This window comes from Tenebrio molitor, chromosome 3, assembly GCF_963966145.1.
Source record: "Tenebrio molitor chromosome 3, icTenMoli1.1, whole genome shotgun sequence".
Lineage (NCBI taxonomy): Eukaryota > Metazoa > Arthropoda > Insecta > Coleoptera > Tenebrionidae > Tenebrio > Tenebrio molitor.
In genome coordinates this window covers 9,557,637-9,573,425 of record NC_091048.1, presented here as the reverse complement: position 1 = coordinate 9,573,425, position 15,789 = coordinate 9,557,637, and the positions used below count along the sequence as shown (strand labels likewise).

At 33.9% G+C, this 15,789-nt stretch overlaps 2 protein-coding genes across 6 annotated transcripts in view; one reads left to right on the top strand and one right to left on the bottom strand.

The window, feature by feature from the left end:
* Positions 1–10,089, bottom strand: part of LOC138126280 (START domain-containing protein 10-like) — a 33,739-nt gene extending 23,650 nt beyond the window's left edge. The window contains exon 1 of one of the 4 annotated variants that reach the window (XM_069042004.1): positions 9,942–10,089. In XM_069042004.1, coding sequence (XP_068898105.1) covers positions 9,942–9,944 — 3 coding nt within the window. In that variant the 5' untranslated portion in view covers positions 9,945–10,089. Of the gene's footprint in view, positions 1–8,320; positions 9,034–9,109; positions 9,440–9,483; positions 9,631–9,941 lie in introns of those variants that run through there. The other 3 variants (XM_069042003.1, XM_069042001.1, XM_069042000.1) reach the window with 3 other exon arrangements.
* On the top strand, positions 125–14,346 carry Pgm2a (phosphoglucomutase 2). Of its 2 annotated transcripts, none has more exons than XM_069041992.1 (8): positions 125–330; positions 12,097–12,436; positions 12,486–12,654; positions 12,704–13,056; positions 13,107–13,238; positions 13,286–13,793; positions 13,847–14,073; positions 14,123–14,346. In XM_069041992.1, the coding sequence occupies exons 2-8, from the start codon at positions 12,117–12,119 to the stop codon at positions 14,223–14,225; spliced, it is 1,812 nt and encodes a 603-aa protein (XP_068898093.1). In that variant the 5' UTR covers positions 125–330; positions 12,097–12,116; the 3' UTR covers positions 14,226–14,346. The 2 variants fall into 2 exon arrangements, with proteins under 2 accessions (XP_068898093.1, XP_068898092.1); XM_069041991.1 differs by lacking the exon at positions 125–330 and adding an exon at positions 10,155–10,310.
* The last annotated feature ends 1,443 nt before the right edge of the window (positions 14,347–15,789 follow it).

Below are 15,789 nucleotides of genomic sequence, written 5' to 3'. Positions count from 1 at the left end.
GGTGAATGCGACGACACGGCGTCCCGACGGCGACGGCCGGTTCATTTTCTATTCTTGCGTCGCGGCGCCTTCATCGTGTGTACGTATTATCTGCCGCCCCACGATTGTGTGCTGTTGTGTTATACTATCGATTTAGTTCTAGTTTGCAGGATTTTTGTTGTGTCACGTCTATTATAACAACATATCTGCTGTAGATACGCGCCGTGGGGTTAGGGGTTCGATAAGCGTAAGCCGCCCCCGCACGCAATTAATTAATTCATTTCCGGAACAGATGCGATCCTGCTGATGTTGCAAATATGAGATGGTGATTTTAAACACGACTAAAATTAGGTGGGTACTGACCTAGCGTACCTGTTTTGTTGCACTTTGACGCATTTTTGCATTTTTTTGTATGATTATTGTTGTCACTGCGTTTTCATTATGCGGATCTTTTCTATTGGCTCCCTAGACACCGAAACGTGTACAAGTCCGAGGACCGACCAATAAGACTTGATCCGGTCAGGATAACTTTGCATGACCTGTCTACGGTGCTTGGAATATATAATTTACTCAATTTTAAATTAAAATGTTTCTTTTTATTTATTTTGCCTTCATTTGTGCTTCAAGGTTGAGTAAAATTCATTTTAATTGAGGCCGTTTCTGGCACACGATCGTGCTCTTGCAACAGTTTATCAAATCACAAATCACAAATATTTGATTTGGACAGAACGTAAATTTATACTTCAAATGTAAATACACATGTCTAGATACCTACCGATTCTTATCAAAATAAGTATCACTCAGTATTGATTCGGCGGCAATGTTAGTACAAGATATTTTTTAAAGAATTTCTCAAGAACTTTTGTTATGTCGTAACACCTTACCTGTTGTGTTCTGTAAATGAAACAATGCGGAGTTCTTAATTATGTATTTCTAAAAATAAAAGGAAAAATTATCCGTTTTAACACTAAAGATAACTTATTTTTTTAAACTGCTCCATTTCTGGACGTTTTCAGGTAGGCCCGACTCTTACTTTGACCTAGTAAAATTTATTTAGAGGTTTGCAAATTAACTACCCTTAAAAAATGGATTTGATCAGTTTCCAACTCGGTATCGAATAAGACAATCTTATCTGCTACTCATGACGATGTTTCTCTCTTTTTTCATCTTGAAAGAAGGGGCAAAAAAAGAATTCTATTTAGGGAAAAAGCTCATTCAAAAGAAAAATCTCTCCAAGAAAGATGTGCATTGCCGAAGAAAATGTCACTGGTGGGAAATAAGATTAGCGGCGAAAAAACAAAAAAAAAACAGTTTTGTCGATTTTACAAGAATATTTTGATGGCAACAAGCTTAGAACAAGATAAAATAGCTTAGATTATTATCGATTTGGGAATTGAATCAAAAGAGATGGTTCATACTCAACTATGGTGATTACTGAACTTCATTGATACACCATTTAAATTAAGAAATGCTATTAAAGAAAAACAGTGTGACAAAAACATAAATCCAATGGGGAATGACGTTACAGCTTTGAACTAACCTCAAGAGAGTACTGTTTCTCTTTGAAATTAAAGTTGAATGTATAGTTAGCAGTAGGAAACGATATTTGGGAACGGCTTATGCAGGAGCGCGTTCATAAAATATGGGCGAAGGTAGAGTGTGGGGAATATCACGTGACTGCAGTGTCACTCCGGCATTGTAAACGGAATCGGGTAAACGCGTGTTTTTTGTTTTTGTAAATGTCAACATTGTCAACTCACATTTAATTGTCATCTATTTAACCACCTGCTTAAATAGGTAAATTGCGCACATGGTTAAAATGGGCGCACTCGAATTCCCGTCTGACTTATTTCTTGTCATAAAGTAATGCAAGAATTCCCGTCAGGTAATTATCAACTGATATAATCCATAACTCGAGTTCCCGTCAAGGGTAAAAGAGCGCTTCAATCCCTTACTTACCTACCTCTCTAGCCGTTGCCAGGTACCATTGTTGTTTACCATTACGTGGACCAAAAAAAAAATTTTTTTAAATTTTAAAAAGTTACAAATACCCTGTGATCAACAATGATATACCTAGATAAGGGGCAGCTGTGACTTTGACAGTGTCAGATTTTTTGTATCTGTGCTAAGTCAGCTAATAAACATCAAACAACTGTCACTATTAACCAAATTTTAACGCAAAAATGGTTTTTACTTCAGAACATAGAAGATTCATCATTGAATCTTACTTTCGTAACAGTGCTTTCAATAACCAAGATTTTTTCTAACGGGAATTCGAGTCTAGAATTTGTGATGCATTTTTGCCTTGACGGGAATTCGTGTGCAGGATTAAAAGGGCTATGTCCAAGCCCAGGTATAAAATATTATGCTGACGGGAACTCGTGTGCACCGGTTAAAATTGTTCAGGGGTTTTGGCCAGGTAGCTGCAACCAAGGGATTAGCATCGTTCAAGTGTTGCTCGCATTTCCGACGTATGTGAGTCATTTTATTCTATCACTTCAGTAAAAACTTTTCCTCGGCGCATCCAAATTACTTTAATTTTGTAAATGTTCTTATTACATTTCAGACTAGCGTCTAAATAAAAATTAGAAGTGCCAATATTGAGAAAAAAACTACGTGGCAAAATAATAAAGAAGCAGTTCTTAGAGGAATGCATTAATTTATATAAGAATAATTCTACTTCTGAATCACATGGGTTCCTGAATGTTAAATTTGACAAGTGTGCGCAATTTACCATATCCCACACTGATCAGGATTGTCAAAAATATCGTTCTTCATAATTTCCCTCCACCAACCACCACCCGGCGGCACGGCAATTTTGCCGGAGTACTATTGCGGGCAAAAAAAGTGGGACATCAAATTTCTGTCAGTTTTGAAAAATTCGATATAGTTCAAGCTTTATTGTCATTTTTTTTGACACTATTCCAGCTGACAGTTTAAAAATTTATTTTATCCTCCTATTTTTCTTTTCCAAATTCCCTCTTCTTTTGATAAAGGTAGATTTTGATTGGAACTTTGCATTAAATAAATATTCACTACGTGCTTACTTACAATCGCTCCCTACAACGTACAATACATAATGACAACGTCAATCGATTCAAAGTAGGGTTAGAATCAGGTAAGGGTTATTTCACATTAAAAGTCAAGACAATGACGTTGATGTCCCACTTTTTTTGCCCGCAATAGTACATACTATTGGGGGCAAATTACTTTGGTTGTCAAAGTCAGTTGACTGACATAAAGTTGTAAAGCAAGCATTAGGACGGTTAACCTTATTTTTTACTACTGTCAACCACTGTCACTGTCAAACTTATCATTGCAAAATGTTAAATACCGAAAAATGGACAACTGAAGGAGATATTCCAAGGAGGAAAAATTGAAAAGGTTTCCACAAGGCAATTTGGCCCATGGACTACCCCCAGAATCAAGGGAGATAATTCTAAATTTTTGAATTGTGGATGGTGCCATATTTTTGACAAGAGAAAATTCAATAATTTGAAATTGTCATCACTATCGACTGGCCACTATGCCTGGTTTACATTAATTTGTTTTGAAGTGACAGAAAAATGACGACCAAAGTATTTTGTCCCCAATAATACACTATTACGGATATTACTATCAAGTAATAGTGCAGTGCTAATCAACATAATTACCGGCGTCTCGCCTCCACATTTTGACTTTGTTGTGTTTTATTATGTTCTGTGTCAATGTTAAGGAACTTCCTCACGATATGACATGAGTATTGGGTGATTCAAAATGATTGTGGCCAAGTATGGCAACTATGTACGAAAGTTTATGTGGCAACTGTGTGGATGAGGTAGAGTTGTCATTTGTATGACATTTCATAAGCGTGCATTTGATTTTTTTGATATCATTACACACTGATTTGACAGTTTTCAAAATTGCGCGACTATGAACTGTCAAAGAAATATCAACTCTACCCTACCCACATAGTTGCCACATAAATTTTCGTACATAATTGCCATTCTTGGCCACAATCATTTTGAATCACCCAATATAATAATATACCTTTTTGAATTTCAACTACCAATGTGTTACCTAAATCCAGAATTTTTAAATTTTTAAAAAGAGATTGCGGTACTATTCCCGTTGCTGAAATTATAAATGGTAAAATCGAAATTTTTTCTAAATAAAATATTTATTAATTTTTGTGTTATATGTCTGTGTTATACCGAGCGATCATTTAAAAAATAAATCGAGTTTGCTTTGGAGCCTACACCGTAAAAAAATTTTACAGTACGGATTAGGTGAAATTCATTTACCCATTATCCGTAGGGTAATTTTTTAGAAAATAGTAAAATTACATTTTACAGTATTTTCGATAAGCGAAATTACAAAGCAGGACTGTATTTTTGCTTTTTAAATTTACAAAATATTTTAATTTTAAAGGGTAAAATTAGAGAAAATAGTCATTTTAAAAGGTAATAATAAAAATGATTTTACTAGACCCAAAATATTTACTAGGTAAATTTGAAACAGAACATTGATTTTATCAAGTAATTTTACTGTGAATAGAAACAATCCACTTGTAATTTGCTTCTGAAGAAGTTTCTAATTATTTTAATAACCTTGGAAATTATTTGTTCAAAGAAAAATCACATTATTTATGTATATAATAATAGTAGTTGATTTAACGAGTTCGTTTCACTCGAGTTTTAAACTGGCCCACTCATGCCAAAAAAAGCCCAAATTACACAAGAACGAGTTAAATACAACGTTTTTTTGTTTGACGAAACCCCCCCCCCTCAAGGCTCCAAATCGCTGAAAATTTTTAAAATTAGCTTGACGTTTTGTTTTGACAAGTTGTCAAATTTATCAAAATCCGTTCACAGGAGAAAATTCTCAAATTCTGAGTGTCGAACAAAAAAATAATATTCTACTTCAAAATTTGCAAAATTTTTTCACACAGTAGGCATTAGGTTCATATTTTGAATGAAAGAAAAAGAATTTAAATAAATAAACTTTATTTTGATTATAACTACTGTGTTATACAAAATATTACTTATATATTACGTATATAAATTTTTCGAAAAATTATGTAGATATACAGTAATTTATGAAAACAAGAAAAAACATCAGTAACTAATCTATCTATACTCAATGTTTAGAACGGAAAAAAACTTTCTTTAAATTCTTCAACAAAATTAGTTCTCCTACAAAAACATAATACTAGTAAAGAATAAATTATAACAGTCAGTAGGTACCAGTGACTGTAAGGTTGACTTTCGTTTATCACTATTCTTACGGAAAAACGAACCCACCTCCACCCTGCACCCTGATTAGTCCTTTTGGTGTTTTGACATTTTAACAACTGACCAGACTTCCTAGTTTGAAAATAGTATAGGAAGTTGTTAGTGGAGGTTATGTTCGAAACCATGCAAATATTTATGTTCAACTTGCGACTCTCCACAACACAATACCAACAACACGCAAAACTTAGGTTAATGAATTAGTACTTATTGTAATATTATTGTACAGGGTTATTCTAAATGATTGTAGTCGAAATAGACCATGCCCATGTTATTACATTTTTGCCGCTTTCATGTGAACTGTCAGTTTTGTCGTTGTCACTGTCATTTTTTATGTGATAAGTGCGGTGATGAGATTTTTATTTATTTTCGTTAAGTTAACCATTGAATCCAGACATATTAAGTTGTTTTGCACCCAATTTAACTCACGTATGTACTCACTTATTCACATCATTTTGATGTTTTTTTATGTGAAGCGGCAACCATAATTTTTACATTCAGTTTTCACGCCTACTTCGACTACAATCATTTAGAATAACCCTGTACTTACCTGTACTTTCGAGAATAGTAATGGAAAAGCACTATTAAAACTATTGATAACACCTCGATTTTCTGGCGGTCAGTGGCGGTTTTGTCAGTGCGTAACAAGCATGCTCATTAAACGATCGATTCCAGTACGAATTGAGGTAATTTTACTATTTTGTTTGTATTTTGAAACGTAAAATTAGTAAAATTAATTAAAATTAAAAATAGAGGTAAAGGTATACTGTAGATTTATACTTTTCAATCAAAAATAATGTTTTTAAGGAAATTGTTAGTTCAATATTATTATTTTATGTCGAAAAAAAGATTCTACATCAATATTACCTTAAAAATAAAGTAAATTTTCATTTTTAATGAAAATTCGACAACGCAAAATTAATACAATTTTTTTCAGTGTATGCTATAGCATGGGTTGCCATAGGTAACACGCCGACTCGATTTATTTTTTAATTGATCGCACCGTATTATGTGAATTTGGAACAGCTATATCTAAAAGATATGCTTGCTTTTGTTGTTTATTTAAAATAATAATGTCTGGTCTGTTATGCTTAATGTGAATGTCAGTTAAAACTGTTCGATCAAAATATAATTTGTAATTGTCATTTTCCAAACAACTTTCTGGTTTATAACTATAATAATAATTTAAAAATTATTCATTTAAAATTAAATTCACATTAAAATTTTTTCTGTGCTATTCAATGTAGATTCACGTGACATAAATATTATGGGCCATTTTTAATTAGTGGTCCTAGGTACGTACCTAGAAGGGCCCGGAAAATCCAATAATCCATTTGTTATCGAAACTGTCAAAATTCCTGGTACACATTCTAAAATTTCGAGTACGGACCATCATGCTGTAAACGTTCGGAGCGTGCCGAAGCGACCGAAATCAAGTAGTATTTACGACATCTTTACGGACAAGCCATAAACCATTGTAAGAGGCAATCGGCTTATTTTATAATGAGTTCCAAATATCGTTTCCTACTACTATACAAATGGGTTTTCATATTTTGAAGTAAATAATTTAGACAAATTTTGATAAAGAATTTTATTAGGAAAAATTTTTGTTATGCTTCCGTCAGTAAATAAATGTAATGAATTCATTATTATAATAGGAAGTAATTGAATAATAGAATAACTGAAGCATGCACAGCTTCACTGAACAACGTTTCGTAAAGAAGAGGAAGTGCTTGTTGGAAGAGTCTGCCATGCAGTACCTGTAAGTACGAGTGTTGTGGCGAAATCACACAAATCACGACGTTTTATTAAAATGAGAAAGTGTTGCATGTAAACTTGAAAGTCTTCGAAGAAGAAAATATTGAGAGATCTGCATTTCGAAGATACGCATGGAATAATTCGAAACCAGAAATGGCGACTAGATTCGTGATATCAAAAATGTATTCGCACGAAAGAAAAATGTAACGAGAAGGCTCTTTACCGTGAAGAGGAACAAAAAAAACAAGGAATAAAAAAAAATATATATGCTGTGGCTAGACTGCGACGAAAACCTAATTATTTCCAAAGGAACAATGAGGTATTAGGGTACCTATCCAGAAACTTCTAAGCGTAAATACCTATTAAGTACTTAAAAAATTAAACAACAATTAAAGTAAATATTCGCCGGTATTGGCAATAACTTCCAACCATCTTTGTCCCAAAAGCTCAATTCCACAACGATAGAAGATCGGCTCTTTCGTCCCGAACGATTCTTCAGAAATTTCGCAAACCATCGCCGACAAGTAGACTCTTTTATCGTCCCCACATCTTCAATTCTACATATACGAGTATTTCTTATAGCTGCTGCCGCTGAATGTCCACATTTAAATTCATATACTCGTAACATTAAATTACGATTTCGTTCTTTTTCCATGTAAACAATCAATTACCAGAATGTAACCAACTGAAAATTATTTAACTGAGAAACATCAAATTGTTTAGACAAGTGTACTTCGTATTTTAAAAAACTAACAAAAATTACCAATTGATTTTACATTTATTTTGTATCGAGAAACAGAATACCACAAAAACGCTCAGAACTTTCTGGACACCCTAATATTAAAAACAAGATGATCCCTTTTAATGTGAACGTGATGACCTCGTTTGGTCAAATCTGGCTTCCTCACGCCTACGATTATATCGTGTTGATAAAGAAAACAAAGCCGCAAACTGTGGCGATAAACTCTTTCGAACGGATTTAGAATCCATTTGCTAGAAAAACAAATCAAAAAATCAACTGGTGAAAGAGCCGTGTGTGTAACGTGTAAAGCTTTTGACATTAAAATACAATTTCTCAAGTTTTGGTTCTAAGTTAATAGCTAACATTTTTGTTATACAGATGTTCCACCTAAGATTTTTTCAAAATAATAGAGATATAAAACCTCTCTATTATTTTGACATTTTTAGCCAAATTACATACCTACGTTGATTACTAAATTAAATCACATTATAAACGGTATCAAGTGGTCAGCGTCATTAGTATTTTTGGTTGCGTACAAAATAAATTCAGAAATAAGCCTTATGTGACTTACCCTGTATTTACATGTGAACGTATCACGGTAATCTACGCAAATATATTCGAACTTTTTCGACAAAAACACTAACATACAAATCAGTAAACATTTTTGTTGTTGTTACTCTTGCGTTAAATAGTCCTCAAAAATAATATTTTTGATAGTATTCAGGTTTACTTTTATGCTTGTAAAATTAGAGGGACATAAAGTGAGTCACTTCTAAGTACTTTGAAAATTTTAACAGACATTTCACTGGAGTCATATATTTAAAATTAGATAAACAAGAGAGATATCAAACCCTTTTATTTACATAATTGTGTCATGCGTATTTAACATGTTTACTCGTTAGTATTTTTCTAGGTTATTTCACTTAAGCTTATAAATAAATGAACATTCTCGGTACTGTTCTACCAATTTAGATCTAAAACAATAGGTAACTACCTAATAACGATTACCGAGTGACGTATAAAATTTACCTAGAAATCTACTACCGAGACTAATATGCGACAATCAATTGTACTGGATATGAAATCATTTGATTGAGTCATATTTTTTGGGTATTTGCCAATATTTAAATATACAGAATACTCACGATATTTTCGATCGATTATTATCGTTTGCGAAACGCAATAATCTAAGTGATAGTAATCAATTTCAAATTAATTGTGAGATCGATACGCTATTTTACTGTTACTAATAAATTAACGTACCTAAAAGAAAACTAGTTGAATTTCGTGGCTGATGATAATACTATTTAAGGACGGCTGGCAATAAATGTATAAATAGAAATGCAAATAAATGCGCTACCTGTGATTTATTTGAAAAATGCGATTTCGCCATTAACACACGTTTTTATTGTTGTTCCGAATTTTTGGCTCTAGTTCACCGATTGCGATTACAACAAACATTCCGCCACAATTAATAACCATGTAGTAACTTAACAAACAGTAATGCATGTACATATTTTTTTACGGTAGGGAACATTTCACGCAGTTTGTTATTTATTTGATTTTTATAGTTCAGTGGGTGATATTTTTTACGCCTAATCTTACGTCACCCAACAAAAATATTGCCATAACCCTAAATAATATGTAGTAACGACAATTTAAGTATCGATGTGTCAAACACAAAAAATCAGATACGAACTTCAAAAAATTAAGCGAAAATTTGTTGCAACTTACTTTCCGCGCATCCAAACAATAGCACATGTTCTTGCAACAACACCGAGTTAACTTTAAAACAATTTGACCTATCAATTTACAGTGATATAATAAATTATGAATGAATTGTCACGATCGGTTTTGTGATTGTGAAGCTAACACAGTCGACCTTACTAATTAATATTGCGTTTTTATTAGTGCAAGCCGGATTCGCTCTTCTCGCATAAGGACGCTTGAAATTTGAGTCTAACACCACACCCAGTGCACTTTTCACGTGGCTTTTCCGACCACAATAATGCAGTTACACTTCATTGTAGACAGAAGTTGAAAAACTGTCGCACACTCGGTTTGTCAGTCGGACCGAAAAATGTCACCACAATTTCGCGCACTCACAAAAACAAACTGGAAGCAAAGTAAACCGAGAGGATGCTAATAGCGTCGTTGTAAATTTTATTAGCAGAAATTAACGGGGAACTTACCATGTTGTGGGGCTGTGTTGCACTTTTTTGCGAACAGTTTTTAATTGAAAAAAATTCACTTACATTTTATTTTGACATTTTATTTTTTGACTGTACTTTACGAAACATTGTCGCGAGTTGTCACTTGCGTGTTGTGGGTTTTGCACTTATTGCAGGGCCCGTATATTACTTTATCAGGCCGTGATAAGATTCAGTACTTTCTCACTAAACCGAACATAGTATAACAAGTGACGCTTCAGTGCAGATGGTTTTTTATTTTTAGGTGTCTATCGCCGCATTTATCTACAACTAGGTTCTTTTACCTTTCATTTTACTCTTACATGAATCACTTTGTTGTTTCTAGTCGAAATTGCGACATTCCAATAAGCGGTGAGTACTGACTAGGTATACACTAATTAAACCGTTTTCTAATTGCGACAGCTTTGCCCATGCCATTTGAGTTACTAAACAGCAAACCATGTAACAATGCTAAAAGGAACATTTCAATTTTTCTGTCACTTTAAAAGGGACTATAAATGTAGGTTTAGAAAAGATTAAATAATGTCTGTAAATTTATTAAATAATAAATGTATTAAACTTATCAGCGTGGTTGAACCATTCAGCTTCGCTACAGAATTAATGTTTATTATTAGATATCAGTTTGTTTTGTAATCACTAAAGATTATTTTTTCAAACTTTGTATTAAAATGTTTAAGAGCGAGATTATATTGGGTGATTCAAAATGATTGTGGCCAAGTATGGCAACTATGTACGAAAATTTATGTGGCAACTGTGTGGGTAGGGTAGAGTTGATATTCCTTTGACAGTTCATAGTCGCGCAATTTTGAAAACTGTCAAATCAGTGTGTAATAATATCAAAAAAAATCAAATGCACGCTTATGAAATGTCATAAAAATGACAACTCTATCTCATTCACACAGTTGCCACATAAATGTTCGTACATAGTTGCCATACTTGGCCACAATCATTTTGAATCACCCAATATGTATGAACATATTGATATATTCTGTTTCTGAGCCCGACTGAGGCGCTGACAGATTCCAGTGCGTTCAAAACATTTCATGAATAATTAATTATAAGCAGCCGAGACCATTCTACTGGTAGTAAAATGTTACAATTCAACTTTTTGGATTTCCTGCTCTAAAGTAAAGGGTGATTCAAAATGATTGTGGATAAATATGACAACTACCTATGACATAGTGTGTTAAGCGGTGATTATTATTGATTTATGACAACCCGGTTTTACAACTTACCGGCATCGAACTGAGAAACGGAGTATAGCTGATATGCTGGTCAACAAATTAAAACCACCTTGATTTCATACTTTGCAACTTAATCACTGCAAGCTACAGTTGGTTGCAAAAAAGAACGGGAAATGAAAATTTTCCTAGTGTAAGTTTGGTTTTGTACATTTGTTGTAATTTAATACTCAAGTTAATTAACATAATGTCGGTCAAAATCTGTCACTTCAAGTTGCACAAGATTGCCGTACTGTACAGGGTGTTTTTGAAATGCGTGCAGAAATTTTAATCACGAGCTACAGGCTTTATGTAGAACTCGGAAAAAATATTTAAAAAATTCTATGTCAAAAAATAAAATGACATTTATTTTTTGAGCTACAGTTTTTTTAAATTGCTTTTAGTTTTCTACGTTGTCCTACAACCTCGTAAGTAAAATTTCGGCACATTTTAAAAATACACCCTGTATATCATGTTTTATAAAATGTACGCCAATGCGAAGTAACCTATAGGAAATATGCTTTAAAACAAGGAAACCGCATTGGTGTACGTTTTATAAAATATGATATAGGTACAGAGTGGATTTTTAAAATGTGCCGAACTTTTACCTACGAGGTTGTTTGACAACGTAGAAGACTAAAAGCAATTAAAAACAATTGTAGCTCAAAAAATAACTGTCATTTTATTTTTTGACATAGAATTTTTTAGATATTTTTTCCGAGTTCTACATGAAGTCAGTAGCTCATGGTAAAAATTTCTGCACGCATTTCAAAAACACCCTGTATATTCGTGTTTCTCTATTTTTTTGAGCATTATTGGAATTATCATTTAATGACGAAACATTTTTTACGTACACATCATGATAACCTTTGGCTCTTAGTTTCTCACATGGCTAAATACACGTCACTCTGTTGCAGTGTAAAACTGAGTGAGAAAAATGGGCAAGCAAGATTCCCAACTCGATGAAAAAATTCAAGAATGGCTGGCTTGGGACAAGAACCCGACCACTTCCGCAACAATCAAGAAGTTGTTGGAGGAGAAGAAGTTTGATGAGCTTTCCGAGAAGCTTCTCAAACGTTTGTCTTTTGGAACAGCCGGTTTGAGAGGGAAAATGGATGCAGGGTACTCGGCAATGAATGATTTGGTCATAATCCAGACGGGACAAGGTTTACTTAAGTATTTGGAACACTGTGATAAGAAACTGTTAAAAGGTAGTGGGATTGTGATTGGATACGACGGACGACACAATAGCAAAAGGTAAAAGAAAAAACCTTGAGGTTTTGTATTGATTTATGGGTGGTTGAAGGTTTGCTGAATTGACAGCAGCAATTTTTCTTCATGCCGGATATCCTGTCAGACTGTTTGGTCGCGTAGTGCCGACACCTTTTGTGCCATTCGCCGTGTCAAAATATAAAACTGCCATAGGGGTAATGGTTACTGCTTCTCATAACCCAAAAGAGGACAATGGATATAAAGTATGGACCACACAAGTGTTAAAAATTGGTGGTTACTGTTAGGTTTTAGGTGTATGGACCAAACAGCTCTCAGATTGTTTCACCAGTTGATAAGGACATCCAGAGAAATATTTTAGAAAATTTGGTACCCCTAGCAACATCTTGGGATACAGGAATACTGAAAAGTACCAAACTTCTTACTGATCCTCTTGAAGAAACACTTGACGGCTACTTAAATGTGATCAAAGACACAATTTTACCAGAACATATCGAGTACAATAGGAAAGCTAAAGTACTTTTTACTTACACCGCCATGCACGGTGTTGGGTATGGCTACGTCAAAAAAGTATTCGATTTGATTGGCGTCCAAATGGTACCTGTAGAGAAACAGAAAGACCCTCATCCAGATTTTCCCACAGTAAAGTAAGAAAGATTTACACTCGTTTTTGTGTAGTCTGTTTGATTTGTTGTAGATTCCCAAATCCTGAAGAAGGTAAAAGCAGTTTGGAGCTTTCTTTTAAAACTGCAAATGAAAAGAATAGTAGAGTGATCATAGCTAATGATCCGGATGCTGATCGGATGGCTACCGCTGAGAAGAATGAAAAGTAAAATAAGGGTTTAGGTTTTATTTAGTGTTAACAAGTTTTTGTAGAACTGGAGAATGGAAAGTGTTCACTGGAAATGAGCTGGGTGCTCTATTAGGGTGGTGGTGTTTGTACTGTTTTAAAACAAAATATCCGAATGAAGATTTAAAAAACATATACATGATGTCTAGTACAGTCAGTTCCATGATATTACGGTCAATGTCACAGAAAGAAGGTTTCAATTTTATCGAAACGCTCACCGGTTTCAAATGGATGGGCAACAAAAGTTACGAATTGTTAAAACAAGGGAAAAAAGTCATTTTCGCTTACGAAGAAGCTATTGGATACTGTTGCGGTACAGCCGTTTTAGACAAAGATGGGATTTCGGCGGCTTTTCAAGTAGCTACTTTAACCTCCTTCCTCCACTTTCAGAAGAAGACGTTAAGTGAAAAATTGGAAGAAATCTATAACGAATATGGATACCACGTGTCTCGCAACTCATATTTTATTTGTCACGATGGAGAAAAAATTAAGCGCATTTTTGAAAGAATTCGAAACATCAGTGGACCTAATACTGTAGGGTCTAAGATTAGTAAATGTACATATGTGAGTTTAGTTTGTTTTTTCAGTATCCGTCTGGGATTCTGGGTGCTAAATATAAAATCAATACAGTACGAGACTTAACTACAGGTTATGATAACACTCAGCCTGATAACAAGGCTGTACTGCCTGTGTCTAAGAGCAATCAAATGGTCACTTTCAATTTTACAAATGGTCTGGTTTGTACGCTTAGAACCAGTGGGACAGAACCAAAAATTAAATATTATACAGAGATGTGTGCATCTCCTGATACCACGTAAGAATGTTTTTTTAATTATTAAGTTAAAACTGATTTTTCTATTTAGTGACCGTCAAGCTATTGTAGCCACTCTAAATGAGATGGCTGACGGACTTATTGAAGAATTACTACAACCAGTTCAAAATGAGTTGATACCAAAATCCGACTAAATGTTACCTCTAACAAGGCCCCTTAAGGATATATAATTAACATACTTCTGTGATTTATTGAAATAGTTAATTCTGGTGAGACAAAAGATGTTGTTTTTTTAATAAACAAATGGTATCTGTATATATTTGTATTTTTTAGGGAGAATTTATAGTTTGTTTTTTTTAGTTTAAATTTCTGATTTTTTTCTGATCTTGTTCCGGGAAATTGATTCATAATTTTTGCTTTCGAAGGAATTTTGAAGTAAGCGCATTGTCCTTTGCAGGATTGCAAAATATTTTCAAAGGTTATGTTTGAGCCAGGTTTAATTCTTATGCCGGCACAAATCTCTTTCCCGAGCCTTGCTTGCGGAATTCCACAACAAAGGAACTGACATGACTCTTTAAAATGATTTGTGTGTAAATGTTGATTTCCTTTTGGAAAAATATTGTGCTCACCTCTTATCACGATCTCAGCTAACCTATCAACAACTAGTCCGTATTTATCATCTTCAAGAATGAATTGATCTCTTTAGAAATAAGATTGGCGTAGATAATTTTATACTTACTTGATATTAAACAAACCCTGTTTTAATCAGCTACCCTGCCCCATTACATGGGTACCATTTTCAGCAATCACTTTCGTTTCAACATGTTCACTAACTTAGCCGATTGTTGCTATACTTTGTCCAGGGAGAGATTGGTTGACATAAAAGTCACTAAATTCTACGTAGAGAAAGGAGTAGCTAGCGCACGTAAAATTTGAAATATATCCTTCAAGCAGTAACATTTTTGCCCTGAAATTATACTCTAATTAATGTGTTCTAGTGCATGTTGTAGTGTTGGGTTAATTTAATACAATTTAAAATCTCCCAATCTCTCGTTGGACGAAGTTTAGTAATTTATTGTTTGACATAAGGGTCATAAACAAAGTTGAATTGATCAAAAATATGTAGGTTAGTATTAAATTTCAAATTTGTTGACAATTGCTTTGATAGGTCATACAGGGTCATTATAAATGATTGTAGTCGAAGCAAACCATACCCAAGTTATAAAATTTTTGCCGCTCTATACAAACATAACTTTCATGTGGCGTGAACTGTTACACTAGTGTCAATTGTGTATTCACTATTCACTTATTGCTATAGAAGAACAACTCAGAGGTCGCGTTCAGGGAGCTTTTGCCACAATTGTACTCCTGAAATGGTTACTAAAATAATCCTAAACTGAGTCTTTTGCGACGGGTACGGTTATGCTTTCAAATGAATGGTGGTCACTTTGAGCACTTGCTCTGATTGTATTTATTTTTTGTTTCATAATTGCTTTTGGCTTACCTATGTTATACCTTTTCTCCTGTTTTTTACGATAAGTTCACGTGCATTAGAATAAACAAGGTTGTTTTCAGAACCGCCATTTGTTGTTTTATTAAAAAAAATAAAAATAGATTCATTTCGTGCGTTCATTTAAATGTATCCTCAAAGTTGGCGTGGGAGAGTCGATTGAGAACGCACCACTCGTGTAAAAGCGTAAGATTTAAGCTGATCCTTGATCCGTTACCCGTATAGTGCGTTCACAATCGAGTCTTTAA